General features: G+C 37.9%; 1 protein-coding gene across 1 annotated transcript in view; it reads left to right on the top strand.

The window, feature by feature from the left end:
• Positions 1-18,753, top strand: part of TARS3 (threonyl-tRNA synthetase 3) — a 123,289-nt gene that overhangs the window by 15,200 nt on the left and 89,336 nt on the right. Inside the window, exons 5-10 of the mRNA XM_007959926.1 lie at positions 4,231-4,352; positions 5,334-5,451; positions 6,795-6,859; positions 8,253-8,331; positions 11,210-11,356; positions 12,924-13,022. Of these exons, the coding sequence (XP_007958117.1) occupies positions 4,231-4,352; positions 5,334-5,451; positions 6,795-6,859; positions 8,253-8,331; positions 11,210-11,356; positions 12,924-13,022 (630 nt within the window). The remainder of the gene's footprint in view (positions 1-4,230; positions 4,353-5,333; positions 5,452-6,794; positions 6,860-8,252; positions 8,332-11,209; positions 11,357-12,923; positions 13,023-18,753) is intronic.

Here is an 18,753-nt window from a genome sequence, read left to right on the forward strand (position 1 = left end):
ACATAACAACAACAACAACAACAAAATATATGGCATAGATAGACTATCAAGCATAACTCAAAATGCACAAACAGCAGAAGAGAAACCAGATGATTTGGACCTTCTAAAAATTAAATTTTTATGTGCTTCCAAAGACTTTTCCAAAAGAGTCAAAAGAGAATCTACAGATTGGGAAATAATATTTGGTAATGACATATCTGACAAGGGATTTATCTCTAGAATTTATAGAAAACTCCAGCACCTCAATAACAAAAAGAAGACAATCCAATTAAAAAATGGGCAGAAGACATGAATAGACACTTCACCAAGGATGATATTCAAGCGGCCAATAAACATATGAAGAAATGCTCGTGATCATTAGCTATTAGCGAGATGCAGATCAAAACAACAATGAGATACGATCTTGCTCCACTGAGATCATTTCAAATACTGTAAATCTCTGAAGAAAATAAAATAGGTGATGAACCAAATGTGGCACTTAATTTTAAGCCTCTATTGTCCCCAATCCTGCCCCATATGAGTGTCAGGAGTCCTCATATTTCTCACACTGGCTGGCTCTCAGTGTATCTGCAGGAGTCATTCCTGTGACTCTGCTTTAACCATCTGAAGCTAAACTCTGTCACTCAGTCTGCAGTTTGGGTGGTGAGGGACAGGGAACTGCCAGATTTAATATTCCATGGAGGCATCTGCATCTTTGGGGTTCCTTCCCTCCTTGCATCAGGGAACTCATGAAAAAAAAAAAAAAAAGAAAGCAAAACATTTATTAGAATGAGGAATCTTTTTAGAGTGTTCAATCCACATGTTTCTGCCATGGTGATACTAGCATGGACTTCCATAAATATTTGTGGTTGTTGATGAAAATGATCAAAGTAATAAATACTTACTGAGTGCTTGTTATGTGCCAGGCACTGTTCTCGGCTTCTTAGGGGTAATGTCTCACTGAATTCTCATAACCCTGTCTGTCACACAGGTACTTTTTAAATTCCCTTTTAGAGATGAAGCAGCCAAAGCTCAGAAAAATTAAATGACTTTTTGAAGACCTTGAAGCTTTTAGAAACAAAGACTTTTTCTTATATTTCATTTTCCTGTAACTATGAACGTATAACCTGATTTTGAAACCAAATCAAATTTATGAATGTTTAGTGTATGTCCATGAAAAAGAAACCCTGTAGAAAAGCTAATCTAGAAAACTCAGATTTACAGAATGATAATGATTTTGTAAAAAGGTTTTTTTTTGTTTTTTTGCTTTACTGAAAAATTCATATATAGTAAGCTCTTCCCACTTTTATTTTTAATAAATGATCCTATAGGGTCACTATTAGTTGGAATTGACTTGATGGTGATGAGTTTTTTATAAGAATATTTAGTGTATAATGCAACATACAAGAAAATATTCCCTGTCCTCTAGATAAGTACATGTTTTTAAAAATATGGATAGAAATGGTCATGTAAAATTGAGAAATACACACATCAAAGATAGGAGGGAGCATTTTGTAATATGATAATAGCTTTAAAGTTTAAAATATATCTAGTTGGCATTTCCCTTGATAAACTTTAACCAAAAAAAAAAAAAAAAAAACATTTCCATAGAGTTGATTCCAACTCATAGCGACCCTACAGGACACAGTAGACTGCCCTATAGCGTTTCCAAGACTGTACTTTATCTAGGCAGACTGCCACATCTTTCTCCTGCTGGTGGGTTCAGACTGCCGACCTTTTGGTTAGCAGCCAAGCACTTAGCCAATGCACCACCAGGGCTTCTTTTTATAAACTTAAATGTCCAGTAAAATAATATGTTTAGGTATAGACTTTACTTTAAATCTTTAATAAAATCCCTGGAGAAATCAGTAGTGTGCAGCTATGATCCCATGCTCAAGAAAACATTTATTTGGAGCTACAAACAAAAATAAGATTATATACACAAACAGAAGCTGCTAATTCTGTGACATGCTTATAGTCATGTTCAGTGGCCTCTCCTAGTATTTGCATGGCATTACTTGGACCAAACCAAACCCATTGTCATTGAGTTGGTTCTGACTCATAGTGACCCTCTAGGATGGAGTAGAACTGCCCTATAGGATTTCCAAGGCTGTAAATCTTTACGGAAGTAGACTGGCACATCTTTCTCTTGCAGAAAGGCTGATGGTTCAAACCACTGATATTTTGGTTAGCAGCTGAGTACTTAACCACTGTACCACCAGGGCTTTTCATTAGTTGCATATCACTTTCAAATTCAACAACTACTTTGCCACTCCACCTGTGTAGTCTTTCAGCAATATTGACAGTTGATCACCCTTCTTTTAATGTTTTCAATGGTGCCAGTGCTTTCCTGATTTTATCCCCATGTTCAGTTATTCTTTGTTAGTCATCTTGCTCTTCTATATCTACTTCAGATGTTGAGTATTCCTCAGTGCTCAGTAATAGCCACTCTCAACTATTTGTAGCTAGACATACCTCACTCAGATACTATACCAGAATCTTCCATTCAGTATATTTATAGTAGAACTCTTGACTCTTAACCCTGGTTCTTATTTCTTTCCTATCTTTACATCTCAATGTACAATTCTACCACATGTTCAGTTGTTCAAACCAGAATCTTGAAAGTTATCTGTGCTTATTGCCCATCCCTCAACTCCAGTCTCTAATTCATTGGTAAGCCCAGTCGATATTACTTTCTTTTTTTGTTTTGTTTTTGCAGTGTTTCCTCCCCTTCCCTCCCACCCCTGGAAACCAACAAACAGATGTTACTTTAATAATGTTATTTTGATCTCGTTCCTTTCTCTCCATCTCCATTGCCACTAACCAAGAGTCTATATAGGCCCCTAAACGAACTGCCTTGCTGTTTTATCCCCCTGAAATCCATTTCCATACTGCTACCAAAATGATGTTTTAAAATGAAAGTGAATCTTATCTTGTCTGCTTAAAACCCTTTAATGCTTTCCATTGCATTTGGAATAAAACCTAAGTTCCTCCCTGTGGTCTGCATGGTCACTGGCTCCTGCTTACCTCTCCAGCCTTTCTCAAACTACTCTGTTCCATCCCCTACATGTCAGCCCCAAAGGCCTTCCTGATTCCTGTGTATGTTGGGTCTTCACGGCTATTGTTTATTACTATGCCCTGTTCATCTCCTTTAAAAAAACTCTACTCATCTTATGACCATGAAGTTATACGTTTGTTTACTGCCTCTCTTTCCAATGGGCTGTATGCTGCATGAGCACAGTGACTGTATCTATCTCTTTGCTATTGTACCATTGGTCCTAACACAGTGCTTGGCTCAACAAATATCTAGGTGTGGAAAATACACCTAAGAGGAGATTTGGGCTTATGTTGCAGTTGCCTGCTGTCCTGGTGCCATCCACAAGAGAGGGGTTCTGTCCCCCAGGACTGGCCATCTGGGTCAGCTTGCAGATCTAATCTCTGAATGCTGTGTGGCAGGACTGGACATGGTCTGCTCGATTTTATCAAACAGCTTTCTAATTGTATCTATTCCCTTTTTAAATAAAGGGAAAGAAGTTGCTGCCAGAGGACTCACTTATCTTGTCTTAGCACTTATGTTTATTTGATGACTTTGGTAAGTTGGAGTCTATCCATAAACAACAGATTCCTCAGGAATTAAGAACCAAATCCGCTTCATAAACTTGTAGGACTGATGACTCACCCTTAGACTGCGCTGAATGGATGGCTGAAGATTTCACGTTATCTGGTTCACCCTGTAGTATCCCTGTGTGATACAAATAGTTTATACTTGACAACTAATATAAAGGTTGGTGGTTCACTTCAAACCTACCTAGTGGTGCTGCCGAAAAAGGTCTGGTGATCTCCTTCCATAAAGATTACAGCCAAAAAGTTCTATGGACTAGTTCTATTCTGTAACACATGAGGTTGCCATGAGTCAGAAGTGACTCTATAGCAGCAGGTTTGGGTTTTGGTGTTGTTTTACCTACGGTTAATATGCACAGAAGGAAGTAACTTAGTAACTGTGCTTGAACTATCTACTCCCAAACAGCGGTTTTACACTAGAACTGAGCAAATGGCTGTGATGGAATTCCAGGAAAGATTTAGAAAATAATCTCTAAGGGTTCATTGAAGATTTACCTTTCAAATTGATATTATCCTTGGGTCTTGGTGTTTTTCCTTTAAAATGTATCCACTTATTCATGTGATTTTACTAATAATTTCCTTTGATATGATCTTGGTAGCAAAATGGTCTTTCTGTCCCATGTCATGCAGGTGTACTGGCACTCCAGTGCCCATGTTCTTGGGGAGGCCATGGAACTGTATTATGGAGGCCACTTGTGCTATGGTCCACCCATTGAAAATGGATTTTATTATGATATGTTCATTGGAGACAGGTAACACCCTTAATGTTCATGTCTGAATCCATATGCTTATAGTGCTTTCTTTTTTTTTAATGGTTACATATTTGTTTAATGACCATATATATTGTATATTGTGATTATAGGTTGGTTAACCATCTTTGAGAATTACTATTTTTAATAAGTTTAGACTTCAGAATAGTTTTCATTCACTCTCACCCCCACCACCAGTAGGAAGCTAATGCTATTTATCTAATCTGTCACTTGCTAGAGCATGGTACTAATCAAGACCAAAATCACAAGTTTAGTTCCTAGAAAACAGTTAGTTTAGCTCTCTTTGTGGTAATTAAGAGCACTTTCAATCTTGACCAAACATCTCACACAGGTGAATACCAGTCTGAGATGGTTTAAAGAGGACTTTCATTCCACAGGTCTGTATTAAAATCATCAACAACCTCCCCAGACAACCTCCTTGCCTTTATTTCTCACAGCTGTTAAAGATACCACCTGCTGCCAAATTAAAATCTGAGCCCTTCTTGTTGTGTGTCATCAAGTTGGCCCTGACTCATAGCCCCGACTCATAGTGACCCCTCCTTGGGTTGCCGAGGCAGTATCACTATGGAAGTAGATTGCCCAACCTTCTTCCTGCATATTACTTACCTGCCCTCCCCTCCAATCGAGTCATTTAATCCAGTGCTGCCAATGTTATCTCCTAAATGATTCTCTCATCCTCCTCTTCTCTCTACTTCTGCCTTAATTTAGACCCATAACATCTGGCTAGTCCACTTGGCAAGGCAGATCATATCTGTTGATGCCTTAGTTTCCTTCTTTGAGAAATGGGAGTATCTGCTCTGTGGATGACTTGTCTTTCTAAAATCTTGGTAAAATGAAATACCAAATTCCTCAATTCAGAAAATGTGCCAGTTAGTGACAAAGGCTAAGAGCAAAGCTGCACAAAAAATAACATGCTTAATATTGGGAAAATCTATTTTGATCCTTACTTCCTGTTCTTTTTAGAGCAGTGTCCAGCACAGAATTGTCAGCACTGGAGAATATATGTAGAACTATCATAAAAGAAAAACAGCCTTTTGAAAGATTAGAAGTCAGCAAGAAGACCCTCCTGGAAATGTTTAAGGTAACTTAGGGGAACTTCAGAGAATAAGAAAACTTTTTGCTAGGAATATTAAAAATAATGAATGCAGACTAGCTTTCTGTTTTTTTTTTTTTTTTTTTTTACAAATAATTGGTTGCTGCTCACCAAAAAAATTGTTCCAGTTTGGCAAACTATTGTAAAGTTGCTACTTACTATGACATTTCCCTACTCTCTATTTTCTGAAAATTTTAAGGCAGAGAAGAGTATAGTGGATAGTTTTCATATGTATGTTTATAAATCTGATTAATTCTGAGTATTGTTAATATTCTGACTACTAAATTCAATAGTATTTATAACCCATATAAATTCCTGGTGTTTTCTTTTTTCTTTGTATTTTTCTGTAACTTTTTCTTTTTTTTAATTTTAGCCTAGAGTATCTTATGTAAAACTTTCTCTTATTTTGTTTTGACCAATGTGCTTAAGTGTATTTCTAATTTTCTTTTTTAAATTATACATAACAGAGAAAGCAGAGTCTTTTGTTCTAAGTTATGCAGTTTAATGGGTTTGAATTAAAAAATAGATTTGCCCTTGGAAAAATTACAATTACTGTTAAGAATTTAATCCAATCAGACCTTTATGATTGAAAATTATTTGATTTGAACATACAGTTATGAAACAGTTAAATCACACAAGTTCCCCCCAAACACACACCTACCTTCTTTAAGTAGTTATTTAATGTAAAAATACTGGCACCATGATAATGGTGATGAAAGCAGAATGGCAAGAAGTTTCTTCTAATATTTTAAAATTCATTGTTATTATGATAAATTTTGTCTATCTTTACATAAATTAATTGTGTCGCTGTGTCCTCAGAATTTATTTACTTAACATAGTTAAAACTGGAATCTTCTAGAATAGTGCTGTCCAATAGAAATATAAAGCAAGCCACAAATTTCAGCTGTGTATGTAATTTTAAATTTTCTAATAGTCACACTTTGAAAGTAAAAGAGCAGTGAAATTAATTTTAATACCATATTTTATTTAACCCAATATATAAGTAAATCACTTCTACATGTAACCCATGTAAAAATAATGAGCTAGTATGTATTCTTTTTCTCACTGTACACCTCTGAAATCCAGTGTGTTTTACACTTCCAGCACATCTCAGTTCAGATTAGATGCTTTCACATGCTCAGTAACTACACAGGCTTGTAGCTTAGGGCCTGTGACAGTGCAGTTCTAGACTGCGAGCCCTTTCAATTCTCAAAGTCTCAATGCCTAGAACGAAGTAGATGCCCATTCAATGCTTGTTGAAAAACTGCTTGTTAATTTTTTTTTGCTTAAATGTTTCTTATGATAATATATAAATACATTTTCCTTTGTAGTATAATAAATTTAAATGCCGCATCCTGAATGAGAAGGTTAACACTCCAACTACCACAGTTTACAGGTAAAAAGTATGTAAATTTTAAACATTGCTTTAGTGGCTAATCTTGAAAGCATTAGCAGTAGAAGCAGAGTGTATTGGTGGTCTGTTTATACATTTGCATAGCTGATATACTGCTCTAGTGAGGGGTTCCAAATATTTTATTGACAAACCAAACTCACTGCCATCGAGTTAATTCCAACTCACAGCAACCCCCACTGGGTTTTCAAGGCTATAAATCTTTATGGAAGCAGACTTCTTCATCTTTCTTCAGTGGAGTGGCTGGTGGGTTTGAACCACCAACCTTTTGGTTAGCAGCCAAATGCCCTAACTAGTACACTACCAGGACTCCTTTTATTACCAAAAGGCAATTAATCATCTTCTCATTTATATTTGTTAGGATGGTAATGAGACCCAAATTTTATTTTCTGGTGTGACCTGTAGCAGCCCCTTTCCCCTGTGGGTAAGACTGTACTCACTTTCTTTACTAAATTTTCCTTAAATTGTTTAACATTAAGTAATTTTCCCTCTGTCCTATGTTATTCATATTTTAACTCAGTTCATGTTTTTGTACTTTGAAGAAACAAACAAAAAAAACCCCAAACCAAACCAGTTGCCATTGAGTTGATTCCCATTCATGAATACCCCATGTATGTAAGAATAGAACTGTGCTTATAGCTGATTTTTTAAAAACTGTGCTATGGCTGATTTTTCAGAACTGGATTGCCAGACTTTTTATCCAAGGCATCTATGGGTGGACTTGAACCTCCAACCTTAAGCATCTGGGTGGGCTACCCATTTGCAACACCCAAGGACTCCTTTAAAGAAAAGTCTCCAATTTTTAAGATTCGGGGGTCTTGGTTCATTATAAGTGCAAGCTAATCCCTGACTGTAGCCCATCGTGCTCTAATAGTGGTGTCATCTCTGATCTAAACTCTTGCCTGAAATTTGCAATGCTTTGTTTTAATAAACTGAGAAACAATTAGTCATTTTGCTATAAAACCTGAATGCTTAAAAATAATAATAAAACACCTTGAAGTTTATTTTTAAAATATCATGTTAATATATTTTGTATATATTTCAGATAGTTTGTTTTGAAAATTAGTGTAAAACAAGGAAATGACTTTCTGATTTTATGACAATGGAAGTGTCTTGAGTGCCTTAGGATGTGTCAGTTAAAAGTACTGTATTTATATGCATAGTTTTTTTCACAAGATGTTCCATGGTTTTTGAATTTGAGCAAAGGAAGGCAGACTGGGATTTGAGGCTAGAAGCTACTGTCTTTCTCCTTGACCCCAAATTAAAAATTATCCCCAAAATACACAAACAAGTGGAGTCTTTCTTAAAACATAGGAGAATATGGTTTATAATGAATTGTCCAAAAAACTATAATAATGTCTTAAATATTTCATTATAGGTGTGGTCCACTAATTGACCTTTGTAAAGGCCCACATGTAAGACACACTGGAAAAATTAAGACCATAAAAATTTTCAAGGTAAGAATTGACTTTTTTTTAAAATACAGAAAACTTAAGATGAATTAGATAAGAGATTTCCATCATATCTCTTATAGTCTGAACATCATGACATTTTACAATATTTCATGCTTGACTTGAATGAGAATCATAAAATGTTTTGATAAATAGCAGACTATATGTAGTTTTAATTGTTTGTCATTTAACCTTAATGTGTTATAGTGCATTTCTTTTTCATATGATATTTTAAGGGATTGTTCTACATGCTATGATTTTCTTGAACTGCCCTAATGTGAACCAGAAAATATGTCTGTGTGTGTGGTAGTTAAGGTTGTGTGTCAACTTGGCTGGGTCATGGTTTTGAGTGGCTTGGCAACTGGATGTAGTTATTTCCCATGATGAGACAGTAGTCACCTCCATGGTGGAATCTGCTGTGAGCAGTTAAGTATTTGGAGAGGACTTACCTTCAGGGTGTGGCCTGCTTCCAGTATATATGGAGAAGCTTTGGGAAAGGTCTCTAGCTTTTGGCACATTTTGTTTCCTGTGTTTGGCTGAGTCTTCATCTCCAGTTCCTGGACTTGAACCTGTAGCCTGCTGTGTTGCCTGCTGATCTTGGGATGGCGCCAGTTTACCTGCTGATCTTGGGTTTTTCAGTCTCATCAGCCAATAGCTGCATGGGTTAGGAGACAACTCCAGCTCCAGTGGGCCTGGAACAAGAGGCGGAGCTAAAGCCCAAGGTCAAGAGTCCTACACCTAGCCCCTAGACCCAACACTAAATTCAGACTTCTAGCCTCCTAAACTGTAAAAGAATAAATTACTGTTGTTAAAGCTATCCTCTTGTGGTATTTTTGTTATAGCAGCACTAGAGAACCAACACAGGATGTGAGAATCATGTACCACAGGAAAAGGAATGAACAAAAAGGGCATATGGTGGTCTAATGGAGAACACGTGGCTTTGGGAATCCAGAGGCAGGGCTCTTGTTTCTGTTTTGCCATGGCCTGGCTTTGTAGTCGTCACCTGTCTGGGCTTTGATTTTCTCACTGGTAATATGGGACGCTGGATGACAGCATTTTTCTAATACTTTTATTTTTTTATTGTTGAAAATACACACAGCAGAACATACACCAATTCAACAATTTGTTCATGTACAATTAGTGACACTGATTACATTCTTCAAGTTATGCAACTGTTCTTACTCTGCTTTTCCAAATTGTTTCTCCTCTATTACCATAAACTCATTGCCCCCTAAGCTTGCTATCTAACCTTCTGGCTCACAGTACTGTTCTTAACCATTAATCCGTATATCTCCAAGAAAGACTTTTTAACAAAACTTTATTGTGTTAAAAAATATATATAGCAAAAATTTTACTATTTTAACCATTTGTAAGGGTACAATTCAGTGACATTAATTATGTTTACCATGTTGTACTGCCATCACTGCTATTTCCAAAAAGTTTCTCATCACCCTGAGCAGAAGCTCAGTACACATTAAGCAATAACTCCCCATTCCCACTTTTCTCCAGCCCTTGGTAATCCCTAACTACTTTGCTCTCCATGTATTTACCTATTTTAAATATTTTATGTGAGTGGGATGATACAGTATGTGTCCTTTTGCAACTGGCTTATTTTACTCAACATAATGTTTTCAAGGTTTGTCCATGTTGTGGCATGTTTCAGTTCTCCATTTTTCTTTATGGCTTAGAAATATCCCATTTATGTATATATCACATTTTGTTTATTCATCTCTTGCTGGGCTCTTGGATTGTTTCCACCCTCTGGCTGTTGTGAATAATGCTACAATTAATAAGGCAGAACTTTACTTCCTGATACTTACTTCTTCTGCCTCTCTCCTCTCCTTCTGCCCCAACTCCCAGCAGTTGCTGTTTAGCATTCCTTCATTTTCACACTTTCATACCTAGAATCCACAGCAGATTTTTTTTTAACATAATTTACTGATGAATCGTATAATTTGCACTGGCAAGGTTTATTTTATTTTATTTAGGCTCTTTTATTTATTTATTTTAAGAGTTTGTTTTACATACAACATTATGTATGCATTTAGTTTCATTCCCCATTTACCATGTCCAACCCTAACCCAGTCTCCTCCCCTCCCTGCCCAAAAACCTTCCCCCTGTGCCCCTCATAATTATACACTCCTGTTTGTTCTGCATTACCTCTGTGTGAATGTTGCCCCTCTGGTGCCTTGTGGTCTATTGCTCTAAGGGGTGTATTTCCATAGAGTATATGGGTGCATCACCCTAGGTTGAGTGTTCTGCATGTACATCTTGTTAGCTATTGGGTTGAGAGCCAGCCCCTGCAAGTGGTTTTATTCCAGGTGCAGAATGTATCCTAGGGCCATAGTATTGGGAGTCTCACCAAACTCTATCCAACCAGTAATTCTGGTCATGATTGAGTTTTTGGATTTTGTTCCATGTTTTTCCTCCCACTCTATCCAGGATCTCCAGATTTGATCCTTTCCTGAGTGGTTGGCATTGGTAGCCAGACACCATCTAGTTCTTCTGGTCTTGAGGGCCATTGTGTCCTAAGGTTGATTGCTTCCAAATGCCCTTGTTTTTTTGCACTCTTCTTTGCTTCCAAAGCTTGGAGACCATTAGGTGCATCTTAGATGGCTGCTTGAAAGCTTTTAAGACCCCAGTCACTACTCACCAATTAGGATGAGGAACAAGGTTTTTATGTATTTTGTTGTGCCAATTGAGTCTGGTGTCCCTGCATTGGCAAGGTTTAATTAGAATCTTTAAAGTTCTTTCCAGCACACAAAAAGTATTCTTTAAGTAAGCTATGTTGATGTTATGGTGGAAAATTGGGTATATAATTAATAGTGCTTTTATTTATGACCAAATGTTTGGTATGGTTACTGGTCCCTTGTTTGATGATTAGAATTCCTCAACCTACTGGGAAGGCAGACCTGAAATGGAAACATTGCAGAGGATCTATGGGATATCCTTTCCAGATAACAAAATGATGAAAACCTGGGAAAAGTTCCAAGAGGAAGCCAGGAACCGAGATCACAGGAAAATTGGGAAGGTATGCTTCAAATCATAGTCACTGTTGAGACAGAACATTGGTGACTGTTTTTGGCTTGTGATTATCTTAAACAATTTAGTTTAAAAATTTTTATTCTTCTCCTATTTTCTGTTATGCTTGCAGTCGTAGTCTGCTGTCAAATTCCTTCATGCTAGTAACTTTAAAATGTCTTCTAAACTCTTTCCTTCCTGCATTTATTTTTAGATTTTAAAAATTGCATGTTTCTATTTTTTTTTTTTTTTTTTTTACCATAATATCAAAATAAAGTTGCTTTTAAAATTGTGTACACTTGATAGCACACTTTGTATCTGGAAAGCAGAACAGTGTGATAGAAAGTGAAAAAATTTGAAAGCATGTTTAATCCATTATTATTTACTTCATTATGGTTCAGTCTGCTGAGAGTTTGCATTTCCACCCCTGATGTACTGAATCAGAATCTACATTTTAACAAGAATACCAGGTGAAATGTAAATTCTGATTCTGTTGTTGTTGTTATGTGCCGTTGAGTTGGCCCCAACTCATAGCGACCCCTCCTTGGGTTTCCGAGGCAGTATCACTACAGAAGTAGATTGCCCCATCTTCCTTCCGAGGAGTGGCTGGTGGGTTTGAACTGTCAGCCTTCTGGTTAGCAGTCAAGTGCCTTAGCCACCTTACTAACAGAGCTCCCTCTGATTCTGTATTCCTGGGGTAAAAAAGTAAATTCTCAGTGTCCATAAGAATTACTTGGGGATGTTGTTAAAATGTAGATTCTGATTCAGTATATCTGGGGTGGAAAAGCAAATTCTTAGTAGAGGGTTGAACTGGAATGAACCAGTTTGAAGTCCTGTCCACATCTGTCTTTCAAGATTGGCAGGGCTGATGTGAGAACAAACACTGAGTTATGGCTGGCAGCTGACAGCCATGTCATGAGCATCCTACCTCCTAAAATGTACTTTTCTGATCTTTTTGCCATATTGTTTCCCCATTGGATCATACTTTAAGTTTGCTAAGAAAATTAGCTTTAAATAATAAAGGGCATAATAAAAGCTAACAGGGCATTGATGGTTCAGAGGAAGAATTCTCACCTTTCACGTGGGAGACCCAAGTTAGATTGCCTACTAATGTACCTCATGTGCTGCCTGCCAATCACCCATCTGTCAGGGGAATCTTACATGTTACTATGATGTTGAGCAGTTATCAGTAGAGCTTCCAGACTAAGACAGACTAGGAAGAAAGGCCTGGTGATCAACTTCCAAAAATCAGTCTTTGACAGTCCTGTGGGTCAAAAAATAGTCCAATGCCATGGTGCATGGGTTATCATGAGTTAGGGGCTGACTTGACTACAGCTTAACAACAACCACATCAAAATAAAAGCTAAATGTCAAAGCTAAGTAACCATACATATGAACTATAATTTTATATATAATATTTTATATAGTTAAGTGATATGTATTGAGGGGCCTTGGAATCTACATTGTTAGAAGATGGAAATAAAAACTGGACATGATATGCTTTATTCATATCATGTGTATGCAGTACATATTCAACAACAGGTGAAATTTGAAATGCAATTACTGTTTTACTCTAGGAACAAGAACTTTTCTTTTTTCATGATCTGAGTCCTGGGAGCTGTTTTTTTCTTCCCAGAGGAGCCTTCATTTATAATACACTTATGGATTTCATACGGGTAAGTTAATTTTTAAAGTATTTTATTCTTAATTATACTTCATTTTACATTTTACTGTTTTTTTTTTTATAATAAAATGGGCAAGCATTTGCAACAATTTTATGTTAGTAATAGTAATAAGAATTTTGACTCTAAAAGAGAAATACCGGATTGTTCTTTCTAATAAAAATATTGAGATAACTTCTATTTTCCATAAATAAAATGCAGTCATGGCTTTTATTAAATGTACCTGTATTAAATTTCTAGAGCATGTAGGATACAAAGATAAGCATTGACCAAATGTGGAACTCCCTATTAAAGAGAAGAAAGAAATGTCTTATCTATCACAGAATGCTAACCTATGAAACATTGTTTTGGAAAATGTGATCCAGGGACCACTGGTATACTTCAGTTGTCTGTGAAGTGATTCACAGGTTATTTGGCAACTTTAGAGGAAAGAGTGAACAAATAATCTTGTAAAATAGCTTTAAAAATTACTTTTTGAAAGAAAAAGTTTCATTTTTTTTTCCCCTAGAGTGATACAAGTTCATAGACTGGAAAGTCTTCCCTATTTATATTATGGGAACTATGTAAATTCTGTTCAAAGTTGATCCACATGGACTACTTAGATTAAACTTCCTTTCTTGTATTGACAATTATCAGAAATCTTTCATCTTTTTTGTTTTCTATGTGCCTATCACTAATTCATGCTCAAACTTTTACTCAAAACTGAGAAACTCCTTGCATCTTATTCTGGTGACTCAAGCACTTGCTCAGTTAATTTTTATCTTTAAAAAGACTCAGTCCTCTGGCTCCAGAATTAGCTTGCTGCTAAGATTCCTGCCAGCTATAGTCTTGGGACTTTTCATCATCCTGGCTACTCCCCTGAGGTTTCTCCTGTGTTGAATACTATATTTCCCAATCTTGTGTCTTCCTCTTCCTTACTTATCTCTCTCATTTGGGTGGATAATTTTCCTCAGTAACTTCCTGAGAAAAGAGTATATGGCATGTGCTGGTTATTCTGTCTCCTTCTTCAGTCTCTTTCTCCTTCGTTTTGTGTCTGCATCCCTGAGGCTGACCTATAGGGACTGTACCACCTGGATTGCATACCTTCCAGGAGGGTTTGCATATTAAAATACCTGGTAGTGGTAGGAGATGAGAGGACTGGGTTGAGGAGGGAGTGGACAGCCTGGGAGAGAGTCTTGAAGAATCACTGAAGATTATCAGAAACTAAGAGGGAAGTGATGTCCATCACAGCTGCTGTTTTGGATATGCTTCCTAATAACATAACAACATCTTTACTGGAACAGCAACATAACCCCTGGCAGCATGGACTCTCAAAGTTGGGGTAGAGGGGTGGAGAAGAAACAGAGAGCCTTTATGGAGGCCTTAAAGGAATCTCTTATCTTTTATAGATGCAAGATAGACTCAGCAGATGACAGGCCCAAGGTCTGATTATATGGCCTACAGAATTGTAAAGCCATTTAAATACAGAACTCCAGTGGTCTCTTAGGCTAAGGTAAGGGCACTGGTTGTTTAAGAGTGGGTCCCTGAGCCAGGGAATGGGAATATGGGACAGAGAAAGATGAGTCTGAGAACCTTTAACTCCCAAATACTGTTGTCTGAAGGAACTGATTGACCTTTTCAGGAGTTGGGGGGAAAAAAACTTTCTGGGACTTAACTTGGTTTTTCTCTTGACTTTCTGTTATATGGCTTTGCCTCCTCCCATATCTAGTAATTTTTATTGTATGCCAGTGTGATAGTTAAGGTTGTGTGTCAGCTTGGCTGGGCCTGGTTTTCAGTGGCTGGGCATCTGGATGTAGTTATTCCCCATGATGAGACTGATAATCAATTCTATGGTGGTATTTACTGGAGCAGCTGAGGGATCTGCTTCCAATATATAAGAAGAGAGCTTTGAGAAAGGTCTCTGAGCTGTTTGGCACATCTGGATCCTGCATTTGGCTGAAGTCATCAGTGAGTGGCCTGCCATGTTGTCTGCTGATCTTGGGACTGTTTCTGGACTTGAACTAGTGGCCTGCCATGTTGCTCGATAATCTTTGGACTGTGCCAACCGTGAGTTTGTCACCCTCAGCAGCTAATAGCAGCCTGAGTTAAAGAGACACCTCTGAGTGCTCTAGGAGAAAGAGGCAGAACTGAATCCCAAGGCTGAGGGGCCTTGAAACTCAGACTTCTAGCCTCCTAAACTGTAAGAGAATAAATCTCTGTTTGTTCAGACTATACATTTGTGGTGTGACAGGGGAAAAGAGACCCCAAATTCAAACAGGTTCAATAGAGATACTTTTATTAAGCCTTGGACAAGACAAAGACAAACAAAGGCAATCATCCTGGATGAGAGAAACCATCAGCATGTAGAAAGCTGAATGGAGTCCATTGAGTCATGGCCATGTGGCTAATAATATATGACTTGAAAAAAAAAAAAAAGAAAAGAAATGATCACAAGACCGTGATTGGTGGTAGGTAGATTTGTCACTGTTGAAAATGGGACTATAGAATCAGGGAAAAGACCATGATTGGAACATGTACATAAATGAAGATAGAAAAGGGTTACAGGATTGGGTCTGGGCCTTGACTACCTGGCTAGGTGGTGGTCCAGATAGGCTGTGACTCATGACCATGCAGACTGAGTCTTAGCCACAAGGTGGCTACCACACAATACCAAGACCCCAACCTTAATTTAAATCAGGAAAGGACACTCTTTAGGCAAATTCCCTAGTTCCTTGTGTGAATATAATCTACTTTCAACCATACTCCTCCTGAAGGCAAACTGCCCTTCCCTAGGTATGTCTTAGAACTTGTCGATGCACAGCCACAATGCTGGTTTAATGGTCAGAAAGAACCCAAATGGCATCTGAAACTTACGTCAAACCTCAAAGTGGAGTTAGGGCTCCCACTGCAAACCATAGCCTTCTACAGCCTAAAGTGCTTTAGAATTTAAGCTCTCATATGGTAGGTATGTCTATTATAGTAGCACTAGAGAACCAAAACAGTCAGATGTTATATAAAATAACTACAAAGGGTCTAGATGATGTGTTCTCTCTCTGCCAGGATTTAAGGCTGATCACTCATTTTTATAAGAATCTACCTACCTCTGATTCATTCCTGTTTCTAGGATATGGCCTTCTGGGGTTTTCAATTGAGAGAATGGTGTTTTGTTTTGTTTCCCCTCTACAGTATTAAAAAACCACAAGAAAGTCAGTTCTGTCCTTCCAAGATGTTCTACTACTGAGTAACAAACTATCCTAAGTCTTATCCAATTACTATATTTGTGCAAAATCTATGAATATGTCATCTAAACCAGGTCCAGGTATGGCTGAGGCTCCTCAGGTGCAATTCCCTGGGCACAGATCATGAAGTACAGTTCCTCTCCATCTTCGGACTTATCAACTAAAAAGATCAGTCATTTGCCCCCTTCCCCCACCCCATACAATATAAAGTGGTGATAGAGAAATCCAATGCAATAGATACTCTCATTCAAAAAGAGGTGGTGGAGAATGGGAGGAATACTGATCCATAGAAATTCTGATATCCATCAGTTCCCCCTGTTCCAGGATAAAAATTTGCACACTGATTGTTGCTGTTTTTAATTGCCATAGAGTCAGCTCTGACCATGGCAATCTAATGTATAACAGAATGAAATGCTGTGGGTCCTGCAATACCTTCATGATCGGTGGTATATTTGGGTCTATTGTTGTAGCTATTGTTTGTCTTAGTGGAAACACCAGCCTGACATTCCATTAGAAAATGAAACAAAATATTTTATTGAAAGAGTAATTGCATTTCATAAAATGGACTCCACATGGTGTCTTAAAGAGAAGATGCATGAGTGTACTGCCTTGTAGGAGAAACGGCCAGTTTTTATTTGGTAAAGGAAACAAAAGGAATTTTTTTTTTCTCTAAGCAATGTTTTGTCATTTATATATATATATATACATTTTTTTAATTGTGATCTGGGTGAAAATTTACACAGGAAATTCACTTTCCATACAGTAGTTCACATACACTTTGTCTCATAACATTGACCACAATTTACCACAATGCAAAAGCTCCCCTCCCACTTCCTCCTGATAATTACCTCTTCCCTGTGTCCATCCCTCCATGCCCTCCTGCCCCCTGAGCTATCTCCCTGTGCATAAGCAGTCCTTCTTTCTCCCATGCTTGTTCTCTCCAAGGAGTGTATCTACCTCAAGTAAATGTTCAACTCATATGCCTGTCTTTTGCTTGGCTGGAAGCCACAGGTATGGGTTCAATTCCAGACCTGACAGGCAGCTAGGGGCCATAGTCTCAGTGGTTCCACCAGGTTCTATCGGGCCAGCAAACCTGGTCCCCTCCCCCTTTTTTTTTTTCCTCCAAATGATTTTGAGTTTTGTCTACGTTGTTCTCCCTCTCTATCCAGGATCTCCTACATAGATCCCCTTCCAAGTGGTTGACATTGGTAGCCAGGCACCATCTAGTTCTTCTGTTCTAATAGTTACACAGGCTGCAGATTGGATGGTGTACCAGTCACTAGGACTGATTATATCCATGAATTTTGGTTTTCTTCATTCTTCTTTGCTCTGGATGAGGCCATCATTGCATCTAGATGACAGCTTGCAGGCTTTTAAGATCTCAGTCACTACTCGCCAAAGCAGGAGGTGGAACAATGTTTTGTGTAGTATGTTATGCCAATTGAGCTTGATGTCCCCTGTGACTATGGTCCCAAGCCCAATGGTTCAACTGCTCAGTCCCTCTGGGTAACTGGCTGTGACCAAGCAGTGACTACCACCTTGCCTCTTGTCAGCTCTACTATACATCTGGGAATTCAGATCATACATTCATACATTCAGACCATTGTTTGCCAACCCTATACATGTTCTTGGGTACACTCCTCACTTCATAGACATACCTATTAGTTCAGCCTGTCCACCCATATAGCCATGTTTGCCTTCATTGACAATGCAGTACTGTTTGTGCAAAAGGGTTCATCTTTGTTGTCTGTACCTCCCATGTACCTCTCTATGTCTTTCTCATTCTTAATGCCACCATATTGATCACTCACATTTGGTACATTGCCCTTCTCTTCACCCAAATCAATACTTATCTCTATCCATCTAACAGCATTCCCTCCCCTCCGCTTCCATCCCTGATAACCAATAAAGAAAATTTCCTTCTGTAGATAAACCTTTCCTTGACTTTTACAATAACAGACTAATACAGTATTTGTCCTTTTGTGATTGACTTATTTCACTCAGCGTAATGTCCTCCAAGTTCATCCACATTATGTGATGTTTTGCAGATTCTACATTATTCTTTAGCATTGTGTAGTATTCCATTGTATGTAAGTACCATGGTTTGGTTATCCCTTCCTCAGTTGATGGACACCTAGGTTGTTTCCATCTTTTGGCTATTGTAAATAGTGCTGCGATGAACATGGCATATGTCTGTTCTTGTCATGGCTCTCCTTCTTTAAGATATATACCTAGTAAAGGAATGGCTGGATCAAATGGTATTTCTAATTCCCACTTTTGAAGGAATCGCCATACTGCTTTCCACAATGGTTGTACCATTTTTAAAGTCCTACCAGTAGTGTATCAGAGTCCCAATCTCTCCACATCCTCGCCAGCATTTGTTATTTTCTGCCTTGCTGAACTTTGCTAATAGTGCTTGAGCAAGATGGTATCTCATTGTTGTTTTGATTTGCATCTCTCTAATAGCTAATGATCATGAGCATTTCTTCATATGTTTGTTGGCTGCT

The sequence above is a fragment of the Orycteropus afer genome, unplaced genomic scaffold (genome assembly GCF_000298275.1).
Source record: "Orycteropus afer afer isolate SDZICR_OR568_19922 unplaced genomic scaffold, OryAfe1.0 scaffold00019, whole genome shotgun sequence".
NCBI classification, from domain to species: Eukaryota; Metazoa; Chordata; class Mammalia; order Tubulidentata; family Orycteropodidae; genus Orycteropus; species Orycteropus afer.